This window comes from Saimiri boliviensis, chromosome 6 (assembly GCF_048565385.1).
Source record: "Saimiri boliviensis isolate mSaiBol1 chromosome 6, mSaiBol1.pri, whole genome shotgun sequence".
Lineage (NCBI taxonomy): Eukaryota > Metazoa > Chordata > Mammalia > Primates > Cebidae > Saimiri > Saimiri boliviensis.
This window is the reverse complement of record NC_133454.1, coordinates 126,777,166-126,803,748: the sequence shown is the minus strand read 5'-3', so window position 1 is coordinate 126,803,748 and position 26,583 is coordinate 126,777,166. Positions and strand designations below refer to the sequence as shown.

Sequence of the window (26,583 nt, the reverse complement as noted above, 5' to 3'; positions counted from 1 at the left end):
TCCCACTGGCCCTTAATTCTATGACAGTGCCTTCTCAACCCTCTTCCACAGCCTCTTCTCTCTCCCTGACTCCCATGTCCCTGGCAGAGAGCCTGTCCGCTCCCATTGTCACCCTGATGCCACCTCCAGGTCTGCATTTCAGCTTACTCCAGGACATGTCTGTGCCATGCTATCCCATCACCGTGTCTGAAGCCAACCCAATCACACCTATCCCTTTCCCCCGACTCCCGCCTTGCTCAGCCCCAAGTTCAGCCTGTTCCTGTTGGACCACGTTCTTCCCGTCTGACCTCTTCATCTCTTCCTCTCCCACCGCAGCGGTCTGTCTCCCTGCCTCCTGTTCTTTGCCTCTCTCCCCACATCCTGCACTCAGTAACCAGGCAATCACTTTAGAGCGAGCTCTCACCACCCTCAGCCCTGTTTGGTGCCTTCAAGGGCTCCCCGAACAGGCAGGTCTGAACTCCATGTTGTTTGTACCTTCATTCTGTAGTCACTGAGCACACATCTGGCTCCGGACTAGGTTAACCTGGCATTCAGTGCTCCTTCCCATGGTCCTCCGGCCAGCCCAAGCCACTCATGAGTGCCTGGCCCTTCCCTGCCTCAGAAATGTCCTCTCTCCTTCCCACCCCAATGCTGGAGGCTCAGCTCAAAGGCCGTTGCCCCTGACTCTTTGGTAACCAACCCAGAGTACCCTGCCCAGCTGCCTGCTTCCCTTCTCTGCCTGGCATGCTGTGCTTTGGCCATGGGCCCCAGTCGTGCCCAGCAGAGCCCTGTGTGGAGCTGGCAGCAACACATATCTATCTGTTCAGTCACCCCAGGGGCCCGCAAGGCAGGGGTGCAGGGAAAGGGAAGTTGACCAGAAGCCTCTCGGTAGAGGAGAGGCCTGATGCTGGGGTTCCCCTCAGGCCTCAGGGACCCCTATTAGGGCTGCACAGTGAGGCCAGAGGGGTCAAAGCCAGAGCTAGCCAAGGGCCCAGAGGCTGCATGTGACCTAGAGGGCAGAGGTGCCTTGTCTCTGGGGAGGGGCCTCAGCTTGGTGCCTGCCATGCAGGGGTGCTCTATGAGCCTGAGATGGTCCCAGTCAGCCCAGACACCGCCCCAGGCATAACAGTGCTAGCACCTCCTCCTGCTTACCTGGGAAGTGGCAGAAGCTGCCCTCTCTTCCCTGGAAAAAAAGGTGTGGGATGGGTGCTGGACAGTCACTAAGCGGGAAGACTATCAGCTGGGAGGGACGGAGGCAGGGTGGGATCCACTGCCTCACCCCACCTGGAAGACGGCCTGGACCTGAGCAGGTTGCTCTGGAAGCCATGGCAGTGGAGGGGACCTGGTACCACCGAGACCCTCCCCCGAGGGCCCCAGCCCAGAAGCTGAAAAGCGGTCACTAGGTACAAAAAGAGTCTGAGACAGCCAAGTCAGGCACCATTTTTTATAAAAACGCATAGTCTCATTTTTCACTCTTTAAAATCACATTCAAAAATCGGCAAAGAAACGCCCCGGGGAATGAGTAGACGGGAGGGGAGGGTGCGCCAACCCAGCCCCAAGGGGGAGAAGGCGCGACACCACACAGGCAGCGCGACTGGCACGAGGGGGCATGCGGTGGGCGAGGCGGCACCCCGAGGCGGTGGCACTGACAGGACATGGGCTGTGGGGCTGGCCAGCCCGGGTGGGGGCACACCGATGGGCTGGGGCAGAGGGTACACTGATGGGCCCCAGCTGGCCTCCTTGCTGCGCTGCCTGCCCACCCGGCCGGCACTGTGTGGGCAGATGGGGTGGCATCTGGCCCAGCATCAGGGAGACCTCAGGCCAGGCGAGGCCATTATGGCCCAATCCGCAGTTGCCTTGCTGTGGTCCCTGAGCCCAGGTGCTGAGAGTGGGGGCAAGAGGGGACCTCAGGGAGGGTAGCAGCACCTGCCGCCAGTGCCACCCTCTTGGCTGAGCCCCGCAGTGTCCGGGAAGTGGGAGTGGAGGCAGCCAGTGACACAGAGGCTTTTCCTGAATAAGTGCACAGGAGCCCGAGTCACTGTGGAGGACTTGGGGGCCAGGGAGACAATGGGCCCCTCCTCTCGCTAACACCATGGGGCAGGATAGTGCAGGGCCTGCCCCTTCTGAGCAGGAAAATTCAAGTCGGATCCCTGTGCTGCACCGGCCCCTGGTGAGGGAGGTTGGACCACCCAGCAGTGCCCGCTGGCACAGAGCACAGCCCACAGAGCCCAGGGTGGCACAACTTGGCGTGGCATCATCCCTCGGGGAAGGGGTGGGAGGGCTGCGCTCTTCCCCCACAGGAAGACACTGGGAGCAGGCAGCCCCTGGGGTCAGGACGGAGGGTGCCGGGCAGCGGCTGGGTTGGTGCAGCAGGAGCCGAGGCAAGCGGGCCCCTCCTGGGGGGCTGGGCCAGTCTGGGGCCACAGGAAATCACAATAATTATAAAATAAAACCTTTTCCGCTTGGCGGGAAAACAAATAATAAAAATTCAACAAAATAAATTAGAGGTTTATAAAAGGCAGGCAGGCGGGTCAGAGGCCGTTGGCACTGCCGCGCTGGACCAGCGGCACCTTGCTCAGCTCCACCACGGGCGAGCGCGGCTTGTTCTTCATCTTGGGCACCCGCTGCACCAGCTGCTGGGCCTCCCGGTAGGCGTCACGCAGCTCCTTCTTCCACTGCACCAGCTCAGGGTCGCTCTGCACACACCAAGCCCAGCTGTCAGCTGGGGCTCTCCGGAGCCTGCCCGGCCTGGCCGGCCGCTTGGCCCTCCCACCCCCGTCCCAGACCCCACTCACATCACACTGCAACACGAACTGCTTCCCACCGCGGATCTTGAGGAGCAGGCACTTGCGCTCCTTGATCTGCGTCTCCTCCACCGACTGGATCTCCTCCATGGTCAGCAGGCTCTGCTGCAGGGCCAGGGACGGTGGTGCGGGTAAGGGCCGGCCCGTCAGCCACCCGGAAGCCCGGCTCCCGACCCCCGCACGGGCTCCTTACCGGGGCCTCGCCCTCACCCCGCCACTCGAGGCGGTTGGGGAACAGGTAGAAGTATCGTCGCTGCCACTGGGTCAGGAAGGGATTGCCCATCTTGGACATGTAGCCGTGCATGATGCAGTCCTTGCCCAGGGCGTAGTCTGAGGCGAGAGACAGAGGAGGCTCAGCCGGCCCCGCCTAGGTTGACTTTTTTGTTGTTTTGAGACAGGGTCTCCACTCTGTCGCCCAGGCAGTGGCGCAATCTTGGCTCACTGCAACCTCCACCTCCCGGGTTCAAGCGATCCTCCCGCCTCAGCCTCCCGGGTAACTGGGAGTACAGGCGTGTGCCACCGTGCCCGGGTAATTTTTTGGTATTTTTTGGTAGACACAGGGTTTCACCATGTTGGCCAGGCTGGTCTCGAACTCCTGACCTCAAGTGATCTACAGTCCTCAGCCTCCCAAAGTGCTGGGATTATAGGCGTGAACCACCAGGCCCGGCTCCGGCCTGGGTTTCCATCCCAAAGTGGCCACTTTCTGGCTGTGATCCAGGGCGAGTTCCTTAAACCCGAGCCAACTGCTGATTCCTCAGCAGGCGGGGGCCTGATGCCACAGCAGCGGGCGATCCTCACCTTCCTCGTGGCCCAGCTGTTTGTTCTTGGCTTTCTTGCGGGCCTCCAGCCGGTCTGTCTCAGCATTGATGGTGTCAAAGACGGTCTCTGCCACCTCCTGCTGCCACCGCTCCGAGATGGTGAGGGGGAAGTTGCGGTAGAGCTCCTGATCACTGTCCAGTAACTTTGCCAGGTGGACAGGACAGAGGCACATGGACAGACAGATGCCAGAATACCATCAGATGCCGGAATGCCCTCGGCCACAGGCTGCCCAGACCCAAGGCCCTGGGTAGAGACGATCAGGGCAAGTGCTCCCCCCCAGGGAAGTTGGCTGTGGAGGAGCTGAGGCTCACAAGCTGGCAGGGCTGGCATAGGGAATCACAGGTGGCAAGAAGGGACAGGGATCCACCCCTAGGTCAGGATCAGAGCCCAGGTGGAGGAGGCCAGGCACGGCCCAGTACCTTGATTCCTTTTGTGTCCTCCTCATCGAAGGAGCCAATGTCGAAGGCGTCAGCTGCATTCACCTCCCCTCGTGGGGGGATCAGTGGGGGAGGGTACTGCAGTAGAACAGGGGTCATGGGCATTAGTTTGGGGGTGGGGGTGCGGAGCCCCCAAGCCCCTGCTACAGACTGTTACCTTCTGCAAGAAGACCATCTGCCAGTCCAGGGAGCGGAAGAAGGGGCTCTCCTTCACCTCCTGAGCCCTGTGGGGAGGGGCGGGTCATCTGGGCTCAGCACCTCCCCCCAGCCCTGGGCTTCACTCCTGGTTGAGCCAATTTCTGGCTCTGTGAAGTTGGGTAAGTTCCTTGAGCCTGAGCTGCTTCCTGATCTCTCAAATGGGAGAACAGCAGTTCATACTTCACAGGCTTCTGAGTTTAAGCACTGGTACATTTTACAACCCTGTGCCTAATGCTTAATAAATGTTCAATAAACACAAAAAGCTGCTATCAATCATCACTGTCTGTGACAAGGGTCCCTCTGGAAGCCAGTTACCAGCTGGTTCCAGCAGCTGCAACCCCCAGGGCAGCCCCTCCACCCTGAGAACATTGGACAGGGCTGGCCATGCCCCAACTTGTGAGCTCCTCCAAGGAGGCTGGGACCTTGGAGGGGCTCCAGGTGACTGGACACAGCCCTTGTCCTCAGGGGGGTGCAGCCAGCAGCATGCCCAAGGCGCCAGGGCACTCACCCTCGGCCCAGGCAGCCCAGTCTCCGGTTGACGTCCCTCTGCAGCAACCCCTCCAGCAGGGAGCGGAGTTCAGGGGAGAAGGAGTCGGGCAGCTCCACGGCCTTTGGAGAGGAGTGGGACATAGGCAGGGGCTGAGCAAGAGCATTTGACCCCATCCCAGCTCAGGGGAGAGAGGGGCCCAGGCTCACAGAGAGACAGGGCGAAGCTTCCTAGCTCGCCTGGCAGTCATGCTCCAACAGCATAGCGAGGGCAAAAGCCTATGGGGCAGGAGGTCTGTCTCAGAGGCCAGAATAGGGGCAGTGGCCGATATTTCTACCTGCTGGCGGGAACCAAGAGTCACAACCCTGACACTCACGAGAGCCCCCAGCCCCACTGTGGCCTGCACTGAGACCTGCACCCACCACTGTCAACGTCACCCACAGGAGCCCCCAGCCCTCTGGGGCCCAGAACTGAGACCTGCACCCACCACTGTCAACATCACCCAGAGGAGACCCCAGCCCCATAGGATCCCCCACCCCACTGTGGCCCCGAGCTGAGATCCGTACCCACCGTTGCCAGCATCACCCACAGGAGCCCCCCACCCCCCGAGGCCCACGCTGAGACCCGCACCCACCATTGTCAGCGTCATGCGGTCGATCTCGTGCTTGTCTTTGGTCTTGTGCTGCCGGAAGGGGCTATGTCTGGGCGAGAGGGGCCAAAAACCAAAGTCAAAGGACAGGAATGGGGAAATGGAGGCAGGCAGTGTGAATGAGCTGTGGGCAAAGTCAGGGACGGTGCCACCCCTAACACCAAGGCAGCTAGCTATGGGCTCCCCTCCTTTGGCTTCCCACCTGGATTGGGGAGGAACTTCTCTCTGCCTGACCCACCTGCCCAGCTGGGACAGGCCACTCACCCCCGCAGCAACTTAAAGAGCATGCAGCCCAGAGAGAACCAGTCAGCACTGCTGTCGTAGGCCACGCCCTTCTGCAGGACCTCCGGAGCCATGTACCCATGGGTGCCCCTGTAGGAGCAAGGGGGCCATGAGCAGGAGTATTGAGGGGTAATGAGGGGGAGGGTGGCAGGGCACTTACACGCTGGCATGGGGCTTCTTCTTAGAGAAGTCGCAGGCCAGGCCCAGGTCCGAGATCCGCACGTGGCCATGCTCGTCCAGAAGAATATTGGCCGGCTGTGGAGGAAGCCCAGTGAGCTGCCTGGGACGGCTCGGGATGGGGCCCAGCCAGGCAAGATGCCAGCTGGGTCACTGCTTCACTGGAGAGGATGATTGGTCCCCAAGGAAAGGGCAAAGGTGGAGTCCTCTCTCCCGTCCCCAGTCATAACCTGAACCCAGAGAGTGGGAAGGGCAGGGGTGGAGATGGGAAGACACAGGGCAGCCGTGTCCCAGGAGCCCCACTCCTCTGGGCCTGGTGGCCAGGATGCCGAGAGGAGGGAGAAGACAGCCACGGAGGCGCAGCCTGGGGCCAGCAAGGGCACGTACCTTCAGGTCCCGGTAGACCACGAAGCGGTTGTGCATGTGTTCCAGGCCCAGGATGATCTCGGCCGCATAGAAGCGCATGTCAGCCTCAGAGAAGACCCCGTGCTGGGACAGGTGGTAGTGCAGGTCCCCACCTGAGGGAGGCAACCCCATAGGCGGCATTCAGCATCCTGCCCCAGCCTCCTGCGCCTAGGCCCAGCCCACCCTGGGGCCCGGCCAGCACTCACCGTTCATGAGGTCCAGGATGAAGCTGAGCTTGTCTGGTGTGTGGAACGCATACGACATGCAGACAATGAATGGGCAGTCCTGGGAGGGGAGGGGAGGGGAGGTCAGCAGGGGCAATGGGGGTTCCAGCACCTCAGCAGTGGCCCAGCCTGCCCAGCTCACCCCGGTGCTGACGAGTGAGAGCATGATACGCTCGTTCAGGGCCAGGGTCTCCCCCTGCTTCATCTTGATGCGCTTTTTGTCCAGGCACTTCATGGCATACCTACAGGGCAGACAGAGGGCAGCAGTCAACACCCACCCTTGACACAGGGGCCCAGGACTGCCTCTGGGGGTGCTTGAGGGAAAGACTAGACCCAGGACCAGCCTGTGACACAAATCAGAGACAAGGAGGGCTGGGGCCAGAGAAGCCTGCAGGAGGGTAATAGCAAGGCAAGACAGGGGTGGGTGGGGCAGCACGTGGCCTTGTGCGGAACCCAGTCGTCGGGGCCTCCCAGGATCCCTGCTCCCCCAGCATCCCCCTATGCCAAGCAGGGTGCTTACATCTTGCCTGTGTCAGCCTTCCGGCACCCATAGACCTCACCGAAGCCCCCACGCCCAATGATGCGATGCACGCTGAAGTCATTCATGGTCAGCTGCAGGGCAGTGACAGCTGCAGTCACCACAGGCTGCCTGGGCCCGGCCGTGGGGCAGAGGCACCTGGGAAGCAGTGGCTGGCCCCATGCCAGGTCCCTATACCCGTGTCCTGGCTGTCCTTGCCACACACTTACCTGCTCCAGCCTTCCCATGCCGGTATCCCGGCCCTGACCCCCATAGCCATGGCCCTAGGGGCTAAAGGACAGACACCCCCCCATCTCCCCACTCTCAGCCAAGTCCCAGGCCCGGCTCCCGGGAGAGGAGTAGCAGGGTGCATGGCTTTCCATGCCCCACCCAGCCCCACTCACATGGATGTTGAGCTCCACGTTCTTCCACTGGCAAAACCGTGTGAACTTATCGCTGGAAGAGAAGAACCTGGACTCAGGGGCCACTCAGGGTGTGGAAAGGAAGATGGTTGTGAGCCTACCCCACCTATCAGCCATTCCCCGGGGTCCCATCAGGGTAGATGTGGAAACATCATGAGCTTTAATGTCCTCTTCCAGGAATGAAATGTTGAGGGCCTGCCCACCCACAGTGCCAGCCAGGGCTGCTTGGGTGCCCAGCACGGGCCTCGGCCACCTGGCTGTGGCTTCCTGCTGGAATCAGATCAGCATAGAGAGGAGTCTTCCAGTCTAACCCAACTTGCTGCTCCCATATCCCTGACAAGTGCATCTCTCGTCCCTGCTAGCATACCTCTAGTGACACAGAGCTCACTCCATGGCTGGGCAGCAGTGACACTAAAAAAGCCACTCTCTAAAGCTAGCCAAAATCTGCCAACAATTCCCACCCACTGTGTCAACTCTGGCGGTGAGGGCCATGGGGGCCGTGTGATCTCCTGCGCCCACCCCTACCGACCCTGATGCTTCTCAGCCCAGTTGGGCCAGCAAAATGCTACATAGCCCTCGGGAGAGAAAGAGCCACAGGTGGTGCGGCTCTCCCAGCTCCCAGAGAATAGCCTGAGACAGGCTGTGAGCTGCCTGGTGCTGAGGAGGGTAGGCTGGGAGAGGGTGACCTGCAGCCTGTCTGACCTCTCAGGAGTCCTAGCAAGGGGGCCACCGACAGACCAGCCACCTGCCAGCTCAAGGCCTAACGGAGGCTGGCTTCTACCCTCCACACCAGCCACATCCCTCTGAGAGTGGCCTCTTCTTCCCCTTTCCTTTTCCACATCACCCCGTGCTCACCTCTCGATGAATTTCTGGAACACGTCCCCTCGGAGGTTCTGACAAATCTCTTCGATGTATGGCTAAGGGAGGAAGGTGGAAGTTCGTGACTGAGCCCCTAGAGACCATGGCTGCCCAGGCCCTGCCCCTGGCTCACCACGCTCTTTGACCCAGAGCTGTCCAAGGTGACCTCGCCTGGGCGGGGACTGGGAGGCACACACCTGGAAGAGATCTGGAGGCACCTGCTTCTTCCCCAGGTGGCCTTGGACATGCTCAGTGGCACTCTTTGAGAAGGGCTGAGGAAGACAGAAGTGGCCATGAATTCTCTGCAGGGTCCTCTCTTCCCCTCCCAACACACAAGTGATTCTGGGTCAGCACGCGGGGCCAGTTGACACTCACGTGCGAGCAGGCCAGCAGCTCCTTCATGATGTACGAGTCAAAGATCTCCCGGCTGCGGGCCACACGCTCCTCCTCCGTCTCCAGCTTCTCGTACTTCTTGATCTGGAGGACAGGATTCCCGTGGGTCATCTATAGCCAGCAGGGCACAGAGGCGCCTACGCCAGGCGGCTTGTGGATTCCACAGAGCTGCCCCAACCTCCTTCCCTTTCTCTGGTCAGAGCAGGGCCTGGGCCTCTGGGCCTCACCTCCTCGTAGAACTCCACCAAGGGCCTGGCCTCCTCCAGGTGGTTCAGGCAGAAGTCTCGGAAGAGCAGGTACCCTGAAGGCAACCGTATCAGGTCACAGAGCCATGCCTCTCTCAGAGCCCTTCCCATCATTGCAGATGGCATGGTTTGGGGCTCCCTGGGCAGAACTGGGTATGGAGGTGGCAGAAGTGGTCTTGGCCCCAGGTAGGGGGTGGGCCAGGCTGCTGCTAAGGCTGCTGCCAACCTGAAGATTCCTGGATTCCGGGTTGGGGCCCCTCTGTTTCTACCCTATTCCTGAAATCTGTTTCCCCAGGCGGCAGCTGGATGGAGATGGGCAGCCAGGATTGGCACCTGGGCCCCCACTCACTGTAGCAGGGCCCTGTGCCTGCTCTGTGAGGCCAACACTCCCCACCAGGGCGGGCTGTGCAGGTGCAACACGATCCGTCTAGGGGCCCTGCGATGCTGTGGCCACTAGGGCCAGGTCAGGCTCCAGCACGCGGGGAAGGTGAGCAGGGGGCTCTGAGGGGCCACACCACTCCTCTGGACCCAGCCTCCCTCCATTGTCTGGCTGATTTGCACAGCAGCCTGAGAAAGTGGCAGGGAGGGCGGGTCCAGTTGGGGAAACTGAGGCTCAGGGAACTGGTCAGACACACTATCTGTGGCAGAGGCTCGAGTGGAACTCAGGGCTCCTCCACCAGGTAGCAGGTCCCTGGGAAAGAGGTTGGGGGCTAGGGGCTCAGGGAATGGGCCACAGGAAACTGGAGAGGCAAGGTGGACTGCAGGAAAGGTTCTCAGGAGACCCCAGATAGGGTGTCCTCATGCTTGAATGAGGGGCCTGGGCCCTGGGACCTGGCCCCTGAACACTACCAGGGGACAGAGGCCCTCCTCAGGCCTTCAGTCTGACACGGTGACTAAGCTCATGCTGGGTGGCCTCCCAAGTCTTCAGGGACACTGCCTGGGAACCTGGGTCAGAACGGCGGCCATCACTTCAATCATCACTGCCTGGCCTTTAGGGTAGGGTCTTTGAGGAACAGGGCGGGGCTTCACAGTGGGCACAGTGCTCTCATCTGACCCTAACAGGCCTGCGCAGTGGGACTCATGAGGCCCATCTCCCAGATAAGGACACCATCAGCTCGGAGAGGCAAAGCAACTGGCCCAAGGACACATGGCACAGGCCTGGGACCCAAATTTTGTGCTTCCTGACACACCATCTTCCCCAGGCTGATCTCCAATGCCTGATCCTATTGGGCCAGGATACTTTCTGTCCAGAGCTCAGCTCCTGTTCTCGGGAAGGCCAAATCAGAGCCATGTGGGGCTGGCACCTGCTTCCTTGAGACCTGTCCCAAGCCTGCCCTCTAGGCCAGATCCACAAGGTGGGTCGCATAAGACTCCTGAGAGCAGGCATCAGACACCAGCTGGAGAAATGGAGGGCCAGCGCCAGGCAGGTTGCTTACAAAGAGGGCCCATGGGGTGGGGCGGGGCCAACCACAGCTCAGCAGGCGCCACAGGAAGGGCCCCGCCTCTTCCTGTCAGTTCTACCAACGGCCCAGAGCAGCTGCGGCAGCGCCAAGGGGAAGCTGCAACTCTCAAAAACAAAAACCCCAAAGGAGGAACTTCCCTGATGGCCCTGGAAGACTCTGGGCCCCCACCCCCACCATGGGGCTTCCTGGGCTGATGGCCAGGGTCTGGGAGGCATGCAGGGTCACCGAGACTTGGAGCAACCCCTGGGGTCTTGCTGAGTGGATGGGAGGCCAAATCTCCAGAGAGTGGGGAGCACAGGTGGGCCGGCTGGGGTAGAGGCAAGAAGTCAACCCCAGTGGCTGGCAGAGCCGCTGCCATACTCACCCAGCTTCTGGGAGAAGATCTTCTCAAAGGTCACCTCGCCCCGGTCCTCCAGGTACTTCTGCATAACGCTGCGGATGCTGAGGGATGGGGGGCACGGTAAGCAGAAGCCCCCAGAGCCCCGTCAGGGCTGCAGGCCCAGAAACACGAGCTGAGGGCACTGCTGGTGGTGTCACTGCTCCCTCCAGGAAGGAGGCCACCCTGTTGGGTCTACTTATCCCAGCCACAGGCCAGACCAGAGAGCTTCGAGGAAGCCTTTGCCTGCACCACTCCTGCCAGGCTGTATCCCCAAAGGCCAGGGTGGCCAGCAGGTGGGCCCCTGCTCAGAGGCCTACGGCCTGTGGGGTCTGGTCCAGTGCTGCCACTGGCTGGCTTTGGGAACCTGGCCAAATCACAAAAGCCTGGTTTGTGACCTGATGAACAGATACACATGTGGCATCTCCACACAGTGGCACACAGCTCAGCTATGAAAAGGAACAAGGCACCGACATGAGACACCACATGGATGAGGCTTGAAAACATGAGGCTGAACAACGCGTAGGGTCAAAGGGTCATAGCATATTGTGAGATTCCACCCATGTGAACAGATCCACGGACACAGAATGCAGATCCGTGGCTGCTGTGGCTGGGGGAAGGGAGAGGAGTGACTGCTGGTGGGGAACGGGGTTTCTTTTTGGGGTAAGGATTGCACAACATGGTGAATGTACTAAAAACTACTACATCGCATAATAAAGTGAATTCTGTATGAATTACATCTCGATTTTCTAAATTGTAAGAAAAGGCCATGTCTTGGTCCATGTGTCCCTAGTGCTCAGATATAAAATGTGACCTCTGCTCTGGGTTGCTTGGTATGGCCGTAGGGGAGGGCCTGGCCATTGTGATCCCCAAAACCCAACCTGACACCCCCACCCTGTTTATCTCACCCCCACACTGAGCGCTGCCTGGGAGAGCCACACAAGGCTACATTCCCTGCCTCAGATACCACCTAACTGTCCCCTCCTGCCCTCTCCTGGGCCACCTCCAGCTCAGCCCTGTCTGTCCCAACAGCCAGCGGTGGTTGGCATCTGGTCTTCTTCACTAGTCTGGGCTCCTGATAAAGCATAGCTGCCATACTGAGGGTGTGTTCGGGGCTGGGGGCTTGTAGGGCCAATACACCTGAGCCCATGTCATGCTCATGTGGCCCTGCAGGATTTATAGGGCCACCAGCAGGCCTCTCGTGAACAGACTACAGCTGGTAGACACTTGGATCCACAAGTCCGGCCTCTCTGTGCTTGGCATGGCCCCTGCCTCTCTGCACCCCTGGCCCTGACCCTAGGAGCCCAGCCCAGAGCTGGTCGGACTGGCCACCCAGGCTGTGGTCACAACAACCTGCTACACATCTACCCATGAGGCGCTGCGTACATCATAGGTAAGCTACCCCTGCTCCAGGCAGCCCTGTCCAGAGCATGGTTCTGACCCTGTGATGCCAGACGGCATGTGCAGAGGCCCTGGGAAGGGGTGGAGCCTTCTGGGTCAGGAAGAGGCTGTGTGGAGAAGGTGAACTCCACTGGGTTCCTGGAGGGCAAACGGAATGTCAGCAGGTGGCGAAGCCAGGGAGGTCAGTGAACGTGGGAACAGGCAGGAGAGAGTATGCCCAGCGAAGAGCAAGAGGCCAGCGGGGGAGGGGAGAGGGCACACAAAGGCCACGGTGAGAGGAAGGGCAGGGCCTTGCAACCCAGGGGGCTTCAGAGCCAAGGAGTAGCAGGGACAGCAGGACTCAGGAGGCTCGGCCCAGGGTGGTGGTGGCCCCACTCCACTGGAGGCGCCATGGGGAGAAAGCCCAGGGCAGAGGCAACACTTGGCTAGGAAGAAGAGGGTGGGTGGTAGAAGGCTCAGGCTGTTGGGGAGAAGGGTTATCAGGCCAGCCCTGGGAGGGCTTCCAGGCTTTGGGCCTGAGGGTCTGGAAGAGCAGCAGCTCCAGCCAGAAGAGCAGTCTGTGCAGAGTGGTTCCTGGCAGAATGGACCTGGCCTATGGACCCTGCCTGGCCTCCGGCCTTGGGTTCGAGGGCGCTCCTATCCGTTTCCGCTGGGCACTGTCCTTCCAAGAAGGGCTGTAGTGGAACCCGGGCCTCGGCCCCTGATCTAACTTGGTTCAAGCCTTCCTCAGGAAAGGCCATGTGAGATAGCATGAGCCAGCAGGGCTGCTGGGAGCACGGTCCGAGACCGCCACCCCCTTGCCTGCTCCCCACCCTCAGAGGCTGGGAGGGGCCGTGATCTCTTCCAAATTGTCTCTAACAGGAAGTAGGACACTAAAGACAAGGATGGGCCTAGGTGACCCCGAGTTTGCATCCTGTGACTCCTTTGGAACAGACCCTGCCGGGCCGGGAAGAGGTGAGCCCGCACCCCCGCTGACCAGGGAGCAAGGATGACCTCCAAGAACTGACCGGAACTCCGAGGATGGGCCCCTTGTCCATGCTGGCACAGCCGCCCCTTCAGGCCACATGCCAGCTCATGTCCACCAGCCACCATCCACCATCAAGGACATGCTTCCCGGCGTGTGGGACTCCCAGGGACACAGGAAACAGTGGACAGAGACTGATGCTTCTCACACAGCAGGGACTTCATAAAAAATCTGTTTGACTGAGAAAGACACAGTCCCTGCCCTCGGCGCCTAGAGACAGAAGGCCTGGGCCCTGGGTGGCCTTGGGGCACAGGCTGTGCACTGGGAGACGGGGGCGTGGAGAAAACCGCAAGGCCAGGGGCCCACATCTCGTGTGGGGGGTGGGCCGGAAAGGTAGGGCCTTTGTCACCCCTCGCCTCAGCTCTGGGTGCTCTGCTTTTGCACCCAGATTTTGAGTTTTGGGACACAGAAGGGGATGAAGAAAAGCAATTTTAAAAAATCACAAAATGCCAGTCTTCTGGGGCAGTGGAGGGTCAAGTGTATGACCAGGTGCTGGTCAGGCGGAAGGTGGAGAAGGCAGATGCAGATGACAGGCAAAACCATTCATTCCAGCCTGTGGGGCTCACCCACTAAAAGCCGGGCATGGTCCTGGGAACGGGAGCTGTGGGGCTTCAGCAGTAAGCCCCACTGACCTCCAGTCTTGCTTCCCGGGAGCCTGCAAAAATGCTGCCAGTTTGGCAGAGGGAATGGCCACCTAGGAGCCAGGGAAGAGCCACTGCCACTTCTCAGCTGGACACACAAAATCTCCAAGGGGGAAGCATGCTCACTAAGTGAACCTGCCTACAACAGCCAGGGGAGCCTGCTGGGCACGGCCTTTCTCCTTCTTAGGGAACAGCAGGAAGCAGGACCCGGGGCTCGGAGGCCGTCTCTCCCCTCAGTAGCCACCCCTGGGCATGGCCACCGCATTCTTCCCAGCCCACAGCACTCTACTTTCTTCCTTAAAAAGAAAAAAATGTTTTTTAAATAAAATAAACACCCCCCCGCCCCGGCCCCGCCGCCACAAGAAACCAAACACAAGGTCAGGCATGAGCAGAGTCCTTGAATGGAAGGCCCCCAAAGTGGCAATTTTAGGGTTTCCTGTCTATCCCCATGGGTCTGGCAACCAAGGGAACTGGCAGGTTGGAAGAACATGCCACTGGGGGCAGCTCCTGCCAGGGTGGCAAGCATAGGGGGGCACAGGGGCAGGACAGCCTCCTGGGCTGGGTCACCTTGTCTCCAACACCGCTCCCTGATACTGGCAGAGTCTGGAGTGGCAGTGAGCCCAGAGCGTGTCCCTGCCCCAACCCGGGTCAGCAACCCTGAGATTCAGGGTCACGTGGCTCCCAAGATCTACTCCGGAGCATCAGGAGAACCAAGTGGCCTCAACAGTTCCAGATAGAAGGATCCTCTCGTTCCCAAGGCCTTTGGGGAAGGGCCTCAGAGCCACCTTTGCTCTGGCTGTTGGATGGGTGCCTGGGTTCCAAATGGCCCTTCCCACCTCCTTCCCTGGGAGGCCAGGCCTGGTCATAAACTTTAAATGTCCATTTTTCCCACCTGTAAAATGAGGATGTCAATGAGGTACTGAATCGCCACTGCTGCACTGGCCGTTTACAAAGCCTGGGCGGACATGGCAGGAGCGGGGACTCCTAAGATGCCAGGCTGGCCGTGCTGTCCACCGTGCCTTGGCTGCTGGGCCGTGGGAGACAGCGGCCCGAGCCCCATTCCTCAGCGCCCCACAGCTCACCAACAGTCCACAGTGGAATCACCCAGTAACCAGTCTTGCTTAAGCCTTTTCTCCACACTTGCCATGTCTTCGGAGGATGGGGCCTGTGGCCAGGGCTGAGCTGAGCAGGGTGGCTGAGACTCCCCTGCTCACAGACCAGCTTCAGGCACTGCATGGCTACACTGCAGCCCAGGAGGTAGAGCCTGAAGCCTGCCCTGCCAAAGTCAAGGGCTCCTTGCACAGAGGCGCTTAGTGCCCAGGAGGCCCGCCCAGCCCTTGGAGGGAGTGGTCAGCCCCACTCCCAGCACCGCGGCATCGAGGACAGCCTGCACCAGCTCCTGCTGCTCCCAGAGCAGGCCCAGCCCGAAGCTGGCGACAGCAGGCAGTGAGCAGCTGTAAGCAGTGAGTGCTGGGTGACAGGAAGGAGTGGGCACTGAGGGACGCACTTCCGGTAACTTATGGCACCTCATGGTTCAGAAGAAATGCAAAGTCCAGGCCATGCTCTGTGGCCTGGGCTCTCTCAGGTGGCTCCTGCTCAGCGTCAGAGACCATAGCTGTGTGAACAGGAGAGGGTGACAAGTCAGAGGCAAACACACTCTTGCTGACAGCGAGGAAACGGAGGCTGGAGGAAGCTGACTGGGCCACATGCTCCAAAGCCCATAGCGAGTGGCAAAGAAAATGTCCAAAGGCTCCCTGAGAAATGGTCTTCCACCACAGCACCCTCCACTCTCCCCTTGACCTCTGTGGAAGAGCTGGGTACGGGGTCGCAGGACCCTGACACCTGCCCAGCCTCTGGCCTGGCTGCCTTCCTTACCCCGACCACAGGCGGCAGGAAGCGGGCAGCCCCCACTCCCAGGAACCTAGGATGGAGGCAGCCTTGGCTGACAGCTGGCAGCCAGGGACCATGGTTTCTGTGCCCCTCGTGCAACAGTGATGCTAAAGCTTTAATCCAGGACGATGCAAACTGGCACAAAGGCTACAAGCCTGGCAGGTCTGGTGCAGCCACTCTGGGAACCATCGCGGCCTGGGAGATGAGCATTCACCAGCCAGCGAAGCAGGGCCTGTGGCTGCAGCTGAGGTGCTCCCTGTGGCATTTCCAGGAAACCTGACACCAAGGTGGCAGCAGCAGAGGAAGTCCCCTGGGGCTTCTTAATATTTCTCAATGACTCTCCCTGGGGCCAACAATGTCCTCAGAGCTCAAGGACCAAGGACGGGCCTACAGACCAAATGGGAAGGACCAGCCCAAACCGTCAGGTCCAAGGCAAGCCCTGAGCAGGGGAGAGAAAAGGCAAGCCCTGAGCAGGGGTTGCAAAGGCAGCCAGGATCTGCAGGAGCTCGGGCTCCGGAACATCGCGGCGGCCACAAAGCAGCTCCCTTGCGGTGATGATTGGGAAGAGGCACTCTGGCGGCCTTGTCAAATGTCACGGCTTCTTCACAAATATGACATGAGCACCCACACCCTGCAATTTACTGCCGACATGGAGACCGTAATCTACATCACGTTAGAATGCACCAAGAACAAACTTCCAGAACTCCGTGCCCTGCAGTTCCCAGGAGGAAGCTGTCCCCCACCCCAAACACAAGCTGGTTTCTAGAGTCAGAAAACTGTCCCCACCAGGGAACAGAGCTGCCAACATGGTAATACCAGAAAAACCCACTTCTGCCAGCATAGACAGGTCCCCTTGCAGTAAGCAGCAAAGCAGAGAAGGGATGTTATTGTTTCAGAAAAAAGCTGCAGCCAAACACCTCATTTTTAGCATCTCATTTGCAGCAGAGTAGAAATAATGTGAATATAGTTCCATCCACCAGCAGAAACTGACCCATGGGGAGCCAGCCGAGAGTCAGGAAGGGCGGGAAGAAGGGGCAGGTATGGGGAGGCTGTGCGTCCTCAAGGGCTACACTGTGCTTTTGGTTTCTGCTGTGTGTTCCGAGGCAAGAGCATAATATCCCGAAAACAGCAACCAACTGCGTGTAGTCCAAACCCACCAGTGCCTGAGCACTCGGCCCTCTGCCAAGCCCACCTGGGTGCAACCTAGGCATGGGGAGGAGACGCTGGCTGCGGATTGTGCCTTCACCTGACGTCACCAGGAACTTACTACTAGGAACTGATCGTGCATTAATAGGACACCTCCTTCTGAGTTAACAGATCCCAGATTCTCCTGCACAGATTCCAACCTGCATTGCTCACACTCCCTTCAAATCCATTTACCCAGGTAATGGTGGGCGGGCGACTTAATGGCAAATAAGTGAAACCCATGCTCTGGAAAGGAAAACAGATGGGAAAGACATCCCAGAGCCCCATTCCTGGGGAACAGCAGCACTTCAAAGGCCCAGAGGGAGTGACTGCAGGAAAGATCATCTTGTTTTCAGGGAAAGGAGTCCGGAGAACGCTGCCGCTGAAGTGGAAACTTCTGGGTAAGGGACAAAGGCTGGAAGCAGCAGGGTTTCAGCGGGTGCTGCAGGAATGGAGGAAGGAGGGAGGGAGGGAGAAAAGCTTCCCGCTGGACCCCTTCCCCCCACAAATTAAGGGCAGGAAGTTCTGGCTGCAAAGAGTTAACAGGAATGCGGCAGCAGTGGAGGAACAGGGGCAGGGTCTGGGGAGACGGGGAAGCCAGAAAGGGGCAGGAAGGAGGAAACTCTCTGTGGGGGAGGGACCAGGAAACAGCCAAGAAATCGGGAGGCTGCAAGAGGCACCCAGCTCTGACAATCTGCTGCTGGGGCTGCCACTGTCACCAGGAGGGCAGGGAAACCTCCTGGGACCGCCCAGTCAGGGTTCTCAGCTAGGAGCCCAGAGATTAATTACGTGAGGCCTCAGTGGTCATAGTAAGCAAATGATGATAGCTACAAGACTACTGGCTGCTGGGAAAGAGAGACAGCACTTCCTTGAGGGCAAGGCCCAGAACACAGACCCTGAGAGTGACAGGGCAACCCCCTCATTTTACCGAGGTGGAAACTGAGGCAGGCCCACTGGGACTAAGGGACTCGCCTGGGTCCCATGTGAGCTGGTGGTATTACAGAGGGAGAAGCCAGGTCTCCCATCTTCCAGATACACAAGGCTGCATTACGTTGCCCCTTCCACAAGAAAGTCAGGGAGAAGGACTGTGTCCTCGGATTCTATAGGGTGACAGAAGGGGAGGCCCCTGTGCCAACTCAGTGTAGCACTGTGCCCAACCACTCCCATTCCCTAGCCTTTTGAATGCAGAGCTGTGATGCCAGCCCAGCTCCTGGCCAAGCCACATCTCCAGGCACCAGCCATGGGGGTGCTGCCAAGGTGGGCCACCCCAAGGTGTGAACAATTCCCAGTGGCACCCTGTCACAGAGAGAAGCCACAGCCCCTCTCCCTGCCTCTGCCCTTGACCTTGTGGGTATGGGGAAGACAGGCTACTGTATCTGACGGTGCCCTGAAGTAGAGCTGCCCCTCAGTGCAGTAGCCTTGCCAGGGCAGCTCCATCCCAGCCGACGCGGGGGAGGCTGAGCCTGGTGAACTGTGACAGCTGATGGTCCCAGATGAGGGGTGCCAGTCAGCCCACGCCACAAAATGCGGACAGGGGTGACAATGGTGGTGTACAGGTGTGGGTGGAGGGGGTACAGCACAACAGCGAAATAGCACTGGCCTGTGTGGTCCAGAAACGCAAGGCCCCATTCCAGCTTTCCTCTGTGCTGCGGACACGACTCCTCCCATCCCTGAGTCTCAATGACTCTAATTGCCAAAGGGGAGAATCCCAGCTGCTGGGTCTGCCTCCCACAGTTGTCAAACGGACAAAATAAAGTAAAAAGCACTCTGCAAACTGGAAAGTGCCAGGCAAACGTGAGACATGGCCGGATCACCTTCCTGGGTGGGGGAGCCTCTGCCCCCCTGGGTGTGCAAGGCATTATGCAAAGGGTGGCCTGCCTCCAATGCCCCAGCCCTGGAGCCCCAGGCAGGGCAGCCCGCACCCCTTCCCAGGCCTCAGCATACTGACATTCGGCACTAGTGCCTCCAGTCCATTTCACAGAGGTGGGCAATTTGCCGAAAGCCATGCTGCTGATGGTGACCCAATGTGAAAATCTAGGCTGCCCGGCTCAACGTCCTGCTGTCCTCCTAGAATCCCAACTGACCTTGTTTCCTGTTCAGGACTGCACGGGGCATCACACAGTCCTGGTATTTCTTGAGCAACTACTACATGCCAGGCATCATCTAGCCAGCTTCACAGGTTGGTTGTTGGCTGAACTGTGATGACAGATGTCAAAATAAGTCAGTAATAATTCCTATCATTATCACCATCACTACCATGGATAGGAAAGAGGACAGGAAAAGAAGAACAGCTCGTTTCTCAGGGTTCTAACACCTGCAGAGCCAAGCCAAGGCGGCGCCCTTTCTGAAGCAATGCATTCTGGGGAGAGATTACCCGAAGGCAGAGAGTTCCAGAAAAGGCCCCGCCTCACACGTTGCAGAACTCCATCCTGCAGGGGGATCTCGAGGCTGTGGCCACCAAGGAGAGCCGTTTCGAGCCCTAGAGGCTGACTCCCCCACTTCCTCCCTCGTGGCGTTGTCATTTCTGAACTCGTTTCTGTACTAACTGTCACTGCTCCCTGGACAGCCCCCAGCTGACAGTCAGTCTGGTTCCTGTTTTGAGAAATCTGATTATAAACGTCTTAGAAAAATATAAAGGCCCCAACGGCCTTTTCAAAATGCAGACCAGTTTTCCTCTCTCAGGCTTGATGTTCAGTCAATCTGAACACCCAGTGAGCAGGGTATGGCAGAGGGGGCCAGTGAAGGCCACGGGCATGGCACCCCTGCAGTGGCAGCCGGGGCTGAGATGGCTGCTTCAAAGGCCAAGGGACACCGCGGAGTCACAGCTCTTATTTCACGCCATCCACATTTCACAGATGAGAAGATCAAGGCCCGGTGCGGGAAGGGTGGGTCGAAAGATAAGACCCAGAGTCACACGGTAAGACCACAGCCGTGTGGACAGGCCCCAGTGGGCACCAGGAGGCTGTCAAGCAAGCACGAGGAGTTGCCACACGACACAAGGAATCGTGGTAGGCAAATCTGCTCACTGGCACAGGCCAGAGTAGCCGATGAAATGTAGAACCGGAAGTCTGAAGCCCTGATCTGTTGGCCAGATGCTACCTGGGACTACCTGTGTGACTCTGGACAGGCCACTCACCTCTGGAGCTTCAGTTTCCCCACCTGTTCCACAGGGACAAAAGCCACACCTGTCCTCCCTACCCGACGAGAGGCTCACAGAGTGGAGAGAGGCTCTGTCAGCCATAAAATGCTGGACAAACCGCAGCAATCGTCCACATCCTGTGTACTTTTACACCTACATCCTGAACAGTCTAAACTTTGAAACCAGGTGTGATGTCAGTTGTCTTACAGAGAGGTGGCAGCTAAGGTCCAGCTGTTGCAGGTGTGCTGGGAGGGCCCCTGGTCAACAGCACCCACAGGGCACCATATGCAGGGCCCGCCAGAGGAGGAATGTGGGGGAGAGGGCACTGGGGATGTTTCCCCCAGCTGAGCGCAGTCTGATGGGGAGGGTGCCCGCAGCACCCCAGGTCCTGCACACCACGCCGCCCTGAAAGCACTCTCAAGCCCAAACCCAGGACAGCGACCCCACCAGAGGGTGGGAGAAGAGTCCGGAAGACTGGCTGTCCCCCCACACCTCACATAAGTGTAGACTGGAGGAGAGACGGGTGGGGGTAGCAGAAACCCCAAGGCGGGTGCCGGGAACAGGGACAGCAAAAGGGTGAGTGACATCGTCAGGCGAGGTCAATGGTGGCCGGCGGAGGGGAGCAGACCCCTCAGGGACCAAGGGCTGCTCGGAGGAGGACGAAGGCGTGCACCGTGCCCCTGCGGGAGAAGGCGGGAGCCAGAGGCTGACAGCGACCGGCGGGGCGGGGGGCCGACGGAGCGCGATAAGGAGGCAGCAGGGCGGCCGGGGGTACCCGAGCGGGTCCGGGGGCCGATGGGACAGAGGAGCTCAGGAGTTGGGGCGCTCCAGGCTCAGGCGCCAGGGTCAGGGGCTTAGGGTCTGGATCCGCAGGCGCTAAGGCCGCGCTGCTCCGGGCTGGGAGGCCGACAGGGGGTCTCGAGGACCGGCCTCGGGGGTCCAGGTCGCGGGGTCGAGCGCGGGGCCCCTGGTCTGGGGCCGCGACCGTGGCGCCAGCGGGGTCCGGCTGGGGCCGCGGGCGCCTTCTCCTCACCTGGGCTCGGGCAGCAGGATCTTCTTGCTGGCGCGCGCGGCCGGTGTGGCCTTGCTCTTCTCCATGGCCATCAGGTAGCTCACGTCGGCCAGCACCGCCTCCAGGTCCGCCATCTTGGCGGCGGCGCTGCCTCCTCCCGCCGCCGCCGCCGCCGCCGCCGCCGCCGCTCCCGCTCGCTCGGCGCTCGGCCCGGCCCGGCCGCGGCTCGCTTGGCCTCGGGCGCCGCTGCCTCCTGCCTGGCCCCACTCGGCGCCCGCGGCTCCACTCGCCGCCGCTCACAGGCGGCGCCGCCCCATGGCGCCGGCTCGGGCCCGGCCCCGGCTTGCGCTCCGCTCCCGCCGGGACTGCAGTCGGGGCGCCGCCGCCGCCGCCCGCGCGCCCGCGCCCGGGAGCCGCCGCCGCCTCCGGCCCCGCCTGCCGCGCACAGCGCCAGCGAGCCCGCTAGGGGCCGAGCCGGGCGGGCGGCGGCGCCCCCTGGAGGCCGCGCGGAGCCTGACCCCGAAGCCGACCTGAGACCGCGGGCTCAGTCCCCGGCCTTGACCACGGCCCTGGATGCTGGGCGGCGACCCGGGCCTGGAACACGACAGGGACCCGGCACCGAAGACGACCCCAAACCCACTCCCTGACCATAACCTCGGGTCACATCTCTGGATTCCAGGCTCCCCAATCAGGCCGTGGCCCTGACACCAGACGTGGATCACAAGGACCCTGGACGCTCACCAAGGCACAGATCCAGACCTCGGAACACGATCCCGGGACTTCCATCTCAGACCCTGGCTATAACCCCGGACTCCCTGGCCTTGGACGAAGTCACGACCTGACACCAGACTGCAGACAGGACCCCAGACTCAAACTTGGCCCAGCACCTCAGACTCTGGCCATGACCTCAGATCACAGCCCTGGGTCTCCAACGCCATACCCAGACTGTGACACTCACTCCACATTCCCAACAGCTCCCAGAACCAGATTTTGGACCATGACCTCGATCCCATCCTGGTTACTGACCCCAACCTTGATTCTGACCCCAGGCCACTACCATGACCCTGAACCTAGACTTGGGGTCAGGGTTCAGACCTAGACTTGGACTACCAACTCCAGACCACTGTCCTAGACCCAACACCCAGAACTGTGGACACGGACTCAGGACTAAGACATCCAACCTGGGGCCCACACTGGACCCAGAATCCTTAGTAGGTCGCCCAGAACCTGGGACCTGATAACTGCAGTCCAGTTGCAGGCTTCCCCCATCCCCAGTCCCACCCCTCTTACTCCAGAACCAATCCTGGCCCAGGAGGCACACTCAGGATCAAGGACCCTGCACCCAACCTCACCCCCCAACTGGCTCGTAGACCCAAGTTCCTGGCCAGCATGGTTGGCAGCTCCCTTCCCTATACCCCATCCCTTCCAGATGCTCCTTCATGATGGTTCCATATGAGGGGTAAAACCTCTCCCAGCTTCGGAGGACACAGAGGTCTCAGTGGCGCCTGGCAGGGAAAAACCACCCTGCTGAGAGTCCACCCGGAGTGGGGAAAGCCAAGTGTCTCAAGGCAGCATTCATATCTCAACATGCCCCTCTCTCAACCCCCTCTCTGCTTTCAAAGTGACAGGACCCTCCTCCCAGCCCTGGGCACATAGAGCTCAAATCTCATAACCACTTTGCAGACCAGCAACCAGGATCTTTTTGCAAAGCAAGACTCCCACCTCTGTGCGCTTCTAGGCTACCTTCTTGGATCAGCCCCAGCAGAACCTGGAACCGGAGAACGTCACAGCTGGTGACGTCCTCTTCTCAGTGGGTGACATCTGCCACCTAGATACCCATATCAGAGCCCCAGGTTTCCTTTCCCTGACTGCTCCTTCATTCTCTCCCCTTCTCTAATCGAATTTATCACTGTAGCCTACTCTCTGACCTCCTGTGAATCTCCTCGAATCTATTTACTTCTCAGGGTCCCCATGGCCGGCCACTGCCCTGATGCAGTCCCTGACCAGAGATGCCCTTCCCAGATCTAGATCTGATGGAGTCACTGCCTGCTTGGCACCAAGAAGCAGCTCTCCAGGCCTTCTAGGGATACTGAGAGTGAGAGACCTAGAAGGGTCTCTAGGACTCACCCCATTCTGCCCAAAGCAGAGTAGGTGAACAGACTCCTTAATCTGCAAGTCAAGATCTTGAAGGACTTGCCCCTGGACACTCCAGCTTGTTTGTTTTGCCACCATCCTCTGCATCTGAAGATCCCCCACCAACTCACCCACCCATTCTCACTTCTGTGCCTCTGCTGTTTCCTGGGCCTGGAAGCCCTTCTGTGTGCCTTCCTCCCTGGCCAGCTCCTACTCATCTGCTAAGACTCTCCTCCTCCGGGTAGTCTTCCCTGACTTCCTGACTCCAACAATGTATATCTCCAATTCTACACCTACCACATTCTAGGTCCTATTATCCATCACCAGTTGCAAGATGCATCATTGCAAGTTCTGACAGTGGGGAGTGAAGCCTCATTACATGTCTGCCTCAACTGGAAAATGCATCCTGATGTTGGAAATGCTCATCTCTACATATATTTAAAGAGTACATACTGTCTCCTCCTGTCACTGGTGCCCCTAGTTCTTCCCTTGCTCCCAGTGCTCACCGCAGGACCTGACTCAAAGGCATCAATGTTTGATGAGTGAATGAATGAGTGAATGAGCTCTTGGGGCACATGGAGTTTGGGTTGGAACAAGACCAGATGCCACGACAGGAAGCCTCTAACCTCCTCTCCCACTGCCCTGCCCTGACTCTTCTGGACTGTGAACACAGCCACATGTCAACCAGGGTTTTTGGGAATAGCCTCTATTTAAAAAATTCTGCCTGATGAACTTGTCGGACCAGAGTCTGTGTGTGGGTTCTGAAATGCCAGCCATCCTGTTCCAGGAGGTAGCCTTACCTTCCCACTCCCACCTGAAAACTCAACCCCTCCCACCCACAGGCCCATCCACACCCCTTGCCAGGCCTGAAGCTGGGGTCTTTTGAGGGGGGCTGGTCTCCCTTTATTGATTCCTGGGCCCAGGAAAAGGGGCTTCAGGAAGCCCCAGGTTCAGAAGAGGTTGGTATGAGCCCCAGGCCTGGGGGAGGCTGGTTTTTGGGATGGTGCTGCCCTCTGGTGGTCCTGGGAAGGTCGACTGCAAACTTGCCTTTGCAGGGCAGCTTCGGGCCTTCCTTCTCTCAACAAACCTTTGTTCCGTGCCTAGACTACTCTGGGCCCTGGCCAGGACGCTAGCAGTGCAAAGAGGAGTGGAGCCCTATCTCCGCCCAGCTGGCAGCCCCACAGACACATCATTACTTGGCATCGCCACTGGATGACTAATAGATGTTGCTAAGTTAGCTCGGCCCACACTGAGCTCTTGCTCCCACTACCCAGCCGCTGTCCAACCTGCTCCTCGCCCGCCTCCCCATCTCAGGCGTGGATCCTCCGTTTTCCCCAAACCTAAGAGCTGTCCTCGATTCCTCTCTTCCTTCACCCGGTCCCCGCCCCCAGGTATACCCCTGCTCTCATACAGCATTCCTGGTGTGTCTCTGAAGTACATGCTTGATCGTGTGTCCTGCTAAACCCTGGTCTGAGTCTCAGTCACCTCTGGCCTGCATGCCTGCAGCAGCCTCCTCTCCACACGCCCTGCTGCTCTTGCAGCTCAGGCTTCTATCGATCTCAATCAAAACCCACCCTCAATGACTGCCCCTGCACTTACGATAAAATCCACCCCACTTCCTGTGGCCTGTAAGACCCGCACAGTCTCGGGCCTGCCCATCTCTCTAACTCAGCAATCTCCATCCTTCCCTTTCCTCTTAGTCTCCAGCCTCTCTGGTCTTCCTTCTGTCACTAGAACAAGCCAAGTCCATTTCCACTTCTGGGGCCTTGACTTTACAGTTCCCTTGCCTGGACTGCCCTTCCCCACTTCCGGCAGAGTGGCAGGCTCCTGCTCGTGCTGCCACCTTGTGGGCACAAGAGCTCCTGCTCGGCGGTCTCTCCCTTGGTATCCATTTGTCCTGGTCACTGCTGCACCCCTCACCCCCAGCACAAAGTAAAGGCTGCACAAAGAATCAAGACTCAGTGTTAGCCCAGTCTGGTGGGGAAGAAAACCCCTAAACTCATATCTCCAGTTAACCTGGCAAGAGCTATAGTTTAAGGAAGTGAGGGCACTTGGAAGAAGGCCAGGGGAGGGGTCGGAGAGGGTTGGGAAAAGTTTTGAACATGACATTGTGTGCATGAGCGTGAGAGAGGCTGGCAGTGGGGACTTGGCACATGCCAAGGCCCGGGAGTGCGAGTTCTGTCCTGCCGAGACCTCTCTTCTTCGCCTCCAGCCTGGGCTTTGCGGAGCAGGAGGGTGAGCTTGGGGCTTACCTGGCCTCAGCAGGTGTGTGCCAGATTGAGCTGGGGACACTCCCCGCCCCCCAACACGGACAGCCACTCCTCTGATGTCAAGTGCCCAGACAGTGTCAGGCTCTGGCCAGGATGCTGGGAGTTGATTGATTCATTCCATTATTTGACAGTATTTGTTGAGCTCCTAGAACACGCCAGGCAACTATGCTTGGCCTTGCAGATCCAACACGGGAAGACACAGGCAGGGAGCTCATGGGCAAACCGTACATGCTAACAGCCGCTGACATGCGTTGGGTTCTCCTTACGTGCAGGGCACTGCAGAGCCCAGCTGATCTCATAGAAAGCGGGAAACATCCCCATGAGGCATGTGGCAAGTTCTGAGTCAAGAGCCTCCTCCGGTGAAGTCAGGGAAAACTCAGGACCGGCGTTTTTGTCAGAGCCAGAGGGCGGGAGGGAAAGAGTCGTGTTAGGGGCAGGGAAAAGAGCTTTTCACAAATGAAGAACAGTAGATGCAAAGGCCCCGAGGGAAAAAGGGCCCTGGTCCCTTCGCGCTTTCCTGCAGTGGGCAGGGAGCTTGGGTGGGGACCGTAAGCCGCAGGCGCCAGCCCACCAACCATAGCAGGGCTTCAAGACCCCTAGCTCCTCCCGACCCGCCTCCCAGGAGCAGCGCCTCCTCCTGGAACTCTCTGGAAAGTTTACACACTCGCCGCACCGCCCCCGGGTCCAAGCCCCTTTTCCGCATCGGAGGTTTTGCCGAGACCGGGCTCCAGCGAGCTGCCAGGCCCAGCCCTGTCCCCAAGCTCCGCCCTCATCCGGCCTCATCCTCCCGGAGCCCCGCCCAGCCCGCTTGGAGCTCGCCTAGCGCGCATGCGCCCCGGCGCCGCCGATCAACCGGTTCCCCGAGCCGCTTTGCGCCTTGACGCTCGCAACCAGCTGTGACTGTCCGAAGCACGGTCTTGTCGCTCCCACTGGGCCCACATTGTAGCCGCTGGTACTTGCCATGTGTCGGACAGTGGGGTAGGAACGACTTGGGGTCGGATCCCAGTGCCACGTTCTAGGAACCCGGGTGGGTTCCCTAGGCAAGTTGCTTAACTTTTCAGAGCCCAGCCTTTTAAATCTGTACAGAGGGCGTCCCCCGTGTGACCTCACCGAATTGTTTTGAGGAATAACTAAAATAAGATGTGTGAAGCAG

At 59.4% G+C, this 26,583-nt stretch overlaps 1 protein-coding gene across 1 annotated transcript; it reads right to left on the bottom strand.

Annotated features, from left to right (window-relative positions):
• Positions 1 to 1,409: 1,409 nt before the first annotated feature.
• Positions 1,410 to 21,443, bottom strand: GRK2 (G protein-coupled receptor kinase 2). The gene is made up of 21 exons (XM_010351973.3): positions 21,049 to 21,443; positions 10,724 to 10,800; positions 8,879 to 8,952; positions 8,634 to 8,735; positions 8,456 to 8,530; positions 8,256 to 8,317; positions 7,383 to 7,434; positions 6,982 to 7,073; positions 6,604 to 6,703; positions 6,444 to 6,522; positions 6,220 to 6,350; positions 5,816 to 5,910; positions 5,638 to 5,745; positions 5,359 to 5,425; positions 4,746 to 4,846; positions 4,197 to 4,263; positions 4,022 to 4,117; positions 3,582 to 3,744; positions 2,977 to 3,113; positions 2,775 to 2,888; positions 1,410 to 2,675 (listed from the first exon to the last, which is right to left on the bottom strand). Exons 1-21 carry the CDS (start codon positions 21,159 to 21,161, stop codon positions 2,511 to 2,513), a joined length of 2,070 nt encoding a protein of 689 aa, XP_010350275.2. The 5' UTR covers positions 21,162 to 21,443; the 3' UTR covers positions 1,410 to 2,510.
• Positions 21,444 to 26,583: the final 5,140 nt, after the last annotated feature.